The 8,778-nt window shown below is 48.8% G+C and overlaps 1 protein-coding gene across 2 annotated transcripts in view; it reads right to left on the reverse strand.

Annotated features, from left to right (window-relative positions):
- DPF3 (double PHD fingers 3) overlaps positions 1-5,421 on the reverse strand; it is a 245,745-nt gene extending 240,324 nt beyond the window's left edge. Inside the window, exon 1 of one of the 2 annotated variants that reach the window (XM_054691432.1) lies at positions 5,380-5,421. In XM_054691432.1, coding sequence (XP_054547407.1) covers positions 5,380-5,411 — 32 coding nt within the window. In that variant the 5' untranslated portion in view covers positions 5,412-5,421. The remainder of the gene's footprint in view (positions 1-5,379) is intronic. The other variant, XM_054691433.1, reaches the window with a different exon arrangement.
- Positions 5,422-8,778: the final 3,357 nt, after the last annotated feature.

An 8,778-nucleotide genomic window follows, 5' to 3' on the forward strand; every position in this document is an offset into this window, starting at 1 on the left:
ACAAAAACACCACAACACCTCGTCTCTCCCCAGTCACTCACACAACTGAAGAAAATTTGGGAACTTAAAAGGGATCACAGTATCAGTCTCTCTTGCTGTTCTGTTCAACACTAATCTTTCCAGAGTTCCAGACCACACCATGGTTTTATCCACTCACCTAGCCCCCTCCCTCCCCCAACGCCACCTCCAGGCCACTATTATCTTCCCTGGTTAAACACCTACAGACTTAGAGACTATTTAAAGCGAGGGTCATGCTTACATAGGCCCCTGCTGGAAAACCCTAGCTGGGCAAAAACTATTTCAGTGTTTGTGGTATATCTTTGGCCAGGGCCTTGCCACATTTGGCTACACTGCTGTCTTCCAGTGACTTTCAGAACACTCAGAAACCACAAAAGTTACTTTGCGAGGTTGGGATAATAAACAGGCCTGGATTCTGGTGACTTTTTATGACCCGGCCCCCATCACCTCCTCAATAGTCAGTTGCCGAACTCTTGAAAAGAGAAACATCAGCCTCAGTTTCCTTTCTTTTACTAAGGCGTGCTCAGAACAAAGCATCCTGACCATGGCATTTTATTTTTTGCATTGATCTGAGCAGATGGCTCTGAAACAGCTTTAGATAATACGGTCTTTCTCAGATGTGTTCAAATTCTAGCTACCTGCGTGATTCCAAAAAGTGGATGTGAGGAAGACAAGAAGTCTGATGTAAGTTGGCCCTCCATTCCAGCCCACCTTATGGGACTGGCAGCTCCCATTCCACTGGTGCTCACTGGCTGTCTCCCAGGTGGTCTGCAGACCAGACTATTTTCAGAGGTTTACCCTGTGACAGTGCCTTCACTTGGGTTCTGGCAGAAATTAATATCCTTTATGGGTATCTCATCAAAACCAGACATTCTTCCCACTGAAAAATAATGTGTGCTAATGAAGTTTGGAGAATTTAAGGCTTTTTTTTTTTTTTTCATCAGCAACCAGAAGCAGATGGAGAAGGTGGTTCCTAGGCATCTGTTGGCTTAAAATGTCTGAGGGTCCTTTTTCATAAGGGGCTAATATAATGTCCATAAAACGCTGCAAGTTCTCAAAGTCCCAGCCCCAATGTTCCCCACTTAGTACATACCCACCTTCCCCCACCTCAACAGAAAACTCTAAGAGATTAGAACCAGGAATGTGTATCCCCTGAGCGCTCTCCTCTCTGATATCTAAATTGAGTGCCACAGCAAGAGCCAGGCCTAGCTTCTAGGAGGGACAATGATATGACTTTCATATGTACAAAACCACTTTAGATTAGAACACACTGTATCCAGATCACACAATGGATAAATCAAGGTAGATCTGAGGTCCATCTACACACACGACCCGCTGCTTGACCTCGGCTAAGTAAGTAGAATTCTACCTACACAACTTCTCCTGGAGTTGTGTCCTTAAAAATTACCAAAACAGGGATATAAATATCTACCTCCCAGCAAGAATAATTCCTTACAAAAGAACTTTTCAATACGATTATGTATTTGTACGTTCAGTTATAAGCATGACATAAGTGTTTACTCTTTCCATTCCTTATGAACAAATAGTTTGAGGTAAAGCCCTGTTGGTTTATATGGGATAATTAAATAATAATAACAGTTATTCTTTCTTAAGTAAGCAGTTATAATAATAGATACATATGTGCATAATCAAGTCTGGCAGAAGGTGGCAGACATTTCCAGTTAAGTGTAAAGAAATGAGGGTTTTGATAACTTAATAAAAAAGTAAGTTGTTTAAAGTGTTGATAGCAGATTTGGGGGAGACTTGTTTACCTGATTTAGAATATCCAGATTAGAGTTTATATTAAAAGCACCTGCTTCCCCAGTATATAAAAATTAACCTATACAATATATAAGTGATTGACTTGCACACAGACTTTTATCAAATACGTTTTATCAAACATATTTACGTTACCTACGTGTGTTTATTTCACTCAGTCATCCTTATCTTCCCTGCAGTAGCAAGAAAGGAGGGTGATTCTCACACTTCTAGGCTCAGGCAATGTAGCTGCTAAATTAAATAACGTGTAATACACATTTACGCATCCTACATGTCCATCAATGCTTTTCAACTCTATTTGTCCAGATGTGACTGCTTGGTTGTGGGGCCACCTGCCGAGTCCCCTTTGTGATCTGATCAGTCCAGGCGGCTCCTGTTTCTGTCTCTAACACCCTGTTGGGCAGTAATAAGATGTTAAAGGCGACAACAGAGAGAGGAGCCAGGCTGTCAGCTTCAGAGAGAAGGGGGTGAAGGGAACCCGAGGAGGAATAAGAAAGAGAGTTGAGGGGAGATCAAAGACAGGCAGGAAGAAAGCCAAATTGCTTATAGAAGAGACATGTCTCCAGAAGCTGGGGGGTTGGGGGGATAGAGGGAGCCTACAGAAGACCCCCAAAGCAAAGAGATTCAAATTGTGCCATCTAGTAAAGGGAGCTACTGAATTATTTAAAGTTCCACGTGGAAAAAAAAGCTAGTATAGTATAAAAATAAATAAATAAATAAATAAATAAATAAAACGGTCCACACTCAGGGTAAGCAGAGCCCTGCAGAGGTGTTGCCTGAAACCTGAGTTAGTTGTTCCCAGTACATTACCTACCGGTACTTTATCCCCCGTCCTAGAGGAAACCTTTGTGTGACCAGTTTCTGTAGGGGGCGTTCGGTGATGTTGGCTTTTTTTTTTTTTTTTTTTAAAGGGGAGGGAGAGAGAGCAAGACTCAGAATACACACAGAGAAAATGCTAATGTTGTTCAGCTCCGTTTCATTGTCAGGAGGGACACATGAGGATAAAAACATAGCTCTCCAAACCACTCTCCCTCCTCCCAGCACCACCATCCATCCCTTCAGCTTGACGTGTCTCTGCGCTTTGTTCTAATTTATCCCATGCATAATTTATTCACGTGTGTATTGTTTCCAGAACAGCAACTTTTACAAACAAATAAAAATATCAGATGCTTTATTAAACATGTTGTATTTTAAAATAAAGGCAAATGGCGTCTCCCAATAATATGTGTGCTCCTGCGTGAGGAGTTTAAAAAAACCATCCAGAGCCCTGGAGGTTCGGCCGGTCTCGGGTATTGTTTACACCCTCTTAACCTCCGGGGAGAGGAATTGGGATGCAAACAAGGAGCGGTGAATTTTCAATGACCACTCAACTCCTACCTAAAAAAAAAACCAGGCGAGGATGCAGTGTGTGTGCTCGTGTGTGCGTGCGTGACGACACCGAATTACAAATACCTCACATTGCAACTTCCAATTATAAAAGTACAGATATAATTCAGAACTCGTTCCACTGCCCGGCCCACTTCTCTGCCTCTTCCGCCCACTTCCACCCCCACCCCCACACGGACACCCTCCCCGAACGTGCACCCTTCCACAGTCCAAAACACAAAAACAAAAACTGGGGCGAGCGGGGGAACCCCGGAGCGCGGAGCTACGGCGCCCGCCTGCCTGCACGTCAGCGGGCTGCGGGGGAACCCCGGGACCGCGCTCCCAGAAGGAAACCAACCCGGCGCACAAGTGAAATACATTTCCCCAACTTGAGTTTACCAGGTGGCATCAGCGCGGCTGGGTGATTTCAGCTGGAAATGGGGTGACTGCTTATCAGTTCTGGGTTCGGGGTGGCCGCGCGAGCGACGCGGCGCGAGGATGCCACGAAGTTACGCCCCTTTATTCTGCCATAAAACATTTTCTTTCTTGGGTGAAACGCCGTGGCGTTCAAGTACAATGTACCCGGGCTTCCGAGCCAGAACTGGAGCCAGGAGCTCCTCCCTCCGCAGCCTCGGCTCCCAAAGCCCTTTTCACAGCAGCTTTCAATATGGATATTTAGAACTCCGAGACCCGGGGCATTCCCACCCCTGGTTCCTATTCCTGAAGATGGACGAGCGGGCGCGGGCACCTCTCCTCCTCCCGGCGAGTTCCTGCGCCTGCCCCCGACGCCCCCCGGTGTGAACGTGGCTTTCAACTCCAGCCGGAGCCGGGGTGCGGGTGCGGAGCGCGCGGAGTTGGAAGCGCCCGGGTGGGCGTCCGCCACGCACCCAGAGGCCCTCCGCGAGCCACCGCGTCCACCCCCCTCCCCGCGCCCGCGGCTCCCAGCCCAGCTGGGAAGTGCTGGTCCCCGGGGCGAGGATCCCGAGCCCACGTCCCCCGGCGACGCGCGGGGCGCTCCCCCCCGCCGCCAGCCCTGCCCGCAGCACCCCTTTCAGGGCGACGCTCATTTCCGAAGCCACCCCCGGCTGCGCGATCGCGAGCGGACTTGGCGGCTTAACAGTTCCACCGACTGGAAGGAAGGAAGGAAGGAAGGAAGGAAGCCAGGATGAAAAGGAGAGGAAGGCGGACAGGCAGGGATCGGCTGTCGGGCTCGGGGACGGGCCCCCGCGAGTCCTCGCCCAGCCCGCCCCCCTCCGTCCCGGATCTGGGCGTCCGCTCAAAGTCTGCGGCGGCGGCCAGAGGCACCTGCCCTGGCGCTGGCCGGGAGCAGACGCCCCCGCGCGCCCCTCCGCGCGCCGGGCTCCGCGCCCCGAGGAGGGCGCACACCCGAGGACCTGCAGCCTCCCGGCGCCCCGACAGCCGCAAGTTAACCCGGGTCGTTAATTGGCTACAGCTAGCTCGCCCACAAACAGACACACGCATGCACACGCATGCACACGCATGCACACACATGCACGCACACACACATGCACACACACCCCGGCGACCGCCCGGAGCGCCGTCACGCTCCGGGGCTGCCCCAGCAGGAAAGCCCGGGGCAACCACCTGGGCCCCGGGGCTCCCGGGACCCCGCGCTCCCCCCGCGTCCCGGAACTCCGGAAGGTTCGCGCCAACTCCCCGCCAGCGACCCGAGGGCGGCGAGCGCCCCGCAAACTCCGCAGCTCCGCGCTCCGCTCGCCCCGGCGGACCCGGCGGCCGGGCGGGCACGGCGGGCGCCCGGCGCGCGGGGCTCAGCCGAGCGCACCCGGGCGGCCCCCGCCGGCCGCCCGCCCCCGCCCGGCCGCCCCCTCGCCGCGCGCGCCCCCCCGAGGCGGCACTCTCGGGGGACCGCGCGGTCCCGGAGCCGCCCGCGACCCCCCGGGCTGGAGCGCGCTCGGGCGCCCGGCTCCCCGCGGGCGACCCCGCTCGCTCCCGCCCGCCGCCAATTAGGCAGAACACGCACGGAGCAATTTTCCTCCTGTTAATTGCATCTCCTGACATTTCTGCGCGTTGGGGGAAAAAAGATGAAGAAGTGGGAGCTGCAAGGAAAAGAGCGAGCCCCGCCGCGGCCGCCGGCGCCGGCAGGCGCGGGGCCGCGGCCGCGCTCGGCACGCAGAAGGCGCCTTTTTTTTCATATTGAAACCACGCGGAATATGTACATTTTTGAGTCTTACTTACGCTTTCAGGGGGTTGTGAATGACAGTCGCCATTTTGCTACAATGTAACAGAATATTGTCTGTCTCAGAGTTCTAAAGGTTCGCTCAGGGGAAGCGGCGAGCCAATCAGAGCGCGGGATACCGGCCCGCCGGCCAATCGGCGCGGCCGGCCGCCGGGGGGCGGGGCCTGCGCGCGGGTAGTTATTAGGGGAGCTGTCAAAGCCCAGAGGTCACTCCCTTTTGTAGAGCCCGAGAGCGAGCGGGTCTTAAAGGGACAGGACCGCGCCGGCAGCTCCTGGTTGCTTTAGGGAAAGTGGCAGCGCACGGGAGAGTATTCCAGCTTGCTCCGAGCTCCTACTTTCCAAGGGACTGCAGAGTTTGCGCTCCCGGACAGGCATGTTTAAGAATTGCCCACGAACCGTTGAGCCCCCATTCATTAGCTTTTGGCTTTGCTAGTGCGTTTTCAATCTCCCAAAGGGCAAATCCCCCAGCTCCCCCTTGCAAAAGTTGGAAGGCTGCCGTTCCGTCTAACAAATTGCTCCACGTGCCCTGCCTTTTTGCTAACGCTCCGGGTCCTGCGGCTTTTTAATATTCTTATTCCCGAAGGGCTTTCTTTTTTATCTCCGCCACATTTCTCTCGGTTTCTTGGAACTGCTGCCGCTGTTCCTGGCGACTGCAGGACAGCAGCTCCCCTCCCCCTGGAATGTCTCCATGTCAGGCCCTCTCTCCTGCAGCGAGGGCTTTCGTTACGTAAGAGGAGGTGATCACTCGGCGCGGTTCCCCACTACCACCCCTTCTTTCTCTCCACACGCTAGAAAACTTCCAAAATGATCAGACTCCAGCTGGCTGGGAAACTAGGTGGGACCTGGCGCCCTGACCTTTAGGCTTAGGGGTAGGGGAGGTTTGAGGAACTTTGGGGAACGCTTACTGGACGTTGCTGTCCCTTTTGTGGAGTAGCACGCGCGATTCTAGCGTCCCCTTTCATTGCTTAGACAGAAGGTGAAAAGAATTTGCTAATGAATAATCCGGTGAGACCTGAGACAGACGTTCAGAGTCTGTGTCTGCTTCAGGTCAGTGTGAACTGCTCACTGGCGAACCCCCGACAAAACTGGGAGACCTCTGTGAAGTCAGACTTCCACTAGGCAGCCAGGAAGTTTGGGTGGATGGAATCGCACTACATCATGAATAGGGGCCTCGTTTGCATACAGAAATCTGGCTACCGTCCCAAAGTTGTTTAATCAGGTCAAATAGCTAAGATAGTGGAGGAGGGGCAAAAGAAGAGATGCCAAATCACCAGCTCTTCAAAGCTATGCCCTCTCGCTTTCTTTTGCCCGGCTCTTCTCAAGGCAATGAATACAATTAAAAATTCTTCTAAATTTCCAGAACTTTGAGAGTTCAGCTCCACACACTATTAGATGCAGATAAACAGAACAGGGTTGAATCAGTGTGTTTGTGGTTCACTTGGCTGCCTTAACCCTTTCTTTCTGCCTAGTCAATAACAGAGCCAAGTTCTATAGGTTGCTTTGTAACTACTTTGCACAGCATCCTGCACTTTGAAAATGTTATCCCCTTTTCTAAAATTAAAGTTACAAAAATTCCTTATTAATTTGTCAAGGGATTGGTTCAAAAGCTAGTGCTTTGCCTGTGGTGGGCCTTGACAGCATTAAAAAGCAAGCATTATATTCTGACACAAGAGGTGTGATGAGTTTGAAGTATCAGTCAGAATTCCCACCAGCCTCTCCATGATATCAAAAGAACAGCAATTCAGATTGAAAGACAACAAGATATTCTAATATATGCACGTTGATTTTTAAAAAATAGGAAATATGGAGACTGCCTTGAATAAGGCTTACAATTTAATGAAACAGGAGAGGAAAAACATATATATTACTATTAAAGAGAAATATATCTCATAAGCATCTATCTTATAAGATATAAGCAATATACCTTATAAATATACAATCATTTGTTGTGTTAAGGTCCAGATGCAGAAACCAGCATAATTCCTAACTACCTGGCACACTTGATAATGGCAGAGTAGATCACCTCTCATCTTGAGAAATTTTAATCTAGAACACTTAAGTTGGAAGATTGGATTGAAAAAACAATCCAATGAATTAAAAACAGAGTGTTTTTTTTTTTTAAGTGGGATAGCCTTGTTTTTTGCTACTTGATGGAATGTCATATTAACTCTATCGACATTAGGGATGACTTAAATGAACAGAATTGTTGTAAATCCACATTTAAACAATTCTAAGACATATAAGAGTTATTACTTTAAGTTTCATTTGCTCTCATAGATCAAGAACCCACATGGTGGGTTCTACCTGCCAACTTGCAGATGGCCTGGCACATCTGAAATGTGGCCAAAGTTTCTAGATAAACCTTAAAATGTACCAATCCTGCCCTACAAAAAGACATTTTTTGGTCAGAATGATCAAAAGTGAGGGGGCTTAGAATTGACCTAGTGAAAGGAGACAAGAAACTTGGACAGCTTGGGAGGCTGTTGTTTTATATTAGTTTTGCATGGAAGTACTATTCATGGTTAGAAGTGGGGCCATGGATCCACCTGCCTGACTTTCCCACTTACCAGCTGGGTTATCTTAGGCAAGTTTACTTAGCAACTTGAATGTCACAGTTTCTTCATCTGAAAAAGGGCAATAATTAAAGTAAATTTATATGGCTCATTCCAGGATTGAAGGAGATAACACATGTCAAGTTTCTAGTACAAAACAAGCTTTCAGTGCATATTGATTACTATTTTATATAAATAATTCTTTGATCAGGAAGTGATAAGGAACCCTGATAGAGAACATAGGGGATGTGAATAAAACGACACAACAGAAACTGAAATTATCCACCAAGTTTAGTTTTATATATCTCTGAGTACAAGAAAAATGAGCAAAGAATACATTTGATGAGAACAAAATAAATAAATAAATAAATAAATAAATAAATAAATAGGACTATTTGGATTAGGGATCACACAGCTACTTAAACCCAAAATATATACCCTCACTAATTGTGATAGCAAGACACTAAAATGCCATCTCTAAATCTTGCTAGATATTCATATACTTGAATACACTTCATCCCTCCCCACCTCTTTCATCCAGATCTAGCTGGTTAGGGAGCTTAATAGGGACAGCAGAGTGGGCCCAAAAATAACCACTGCCCCACTCCACTGAGAGAGTCTGAAGCTATACTGTCCAATATGGAATCCACGATCACATGTGGCTACTTAGCACTTCAACTCTGTCTAGTTCAAAATGAGATGTGCTGTAAATGGCAATAATAAAAGTACTTTATATGGCTCATTCCAGGATCAAAGGAGATAACACATGTCAAGTTTCTAGCACATAACAAGCTCTCAGATTTCATAGACTTAGTACCCAAAAAAATATAAAGTATCTCACTAATA

Source organism: Talpa occidentalis, unplaced genomic scaffold, assembly GCF_014898055.3.
Source record: "Talpa occidentalis isolate TD23 unplaced genomic scaffold, MPIMG_talOcc4v2.1 talOcc4.11, whole genome shotgun sequence".
NCBI classification, from domain to species: domain Eukaryota; kingdom Metazoa; phylum Chordata; class Mammalia; order Eulipotyphla; family Talpidae; genus Talpa; species Talpa occidentalis.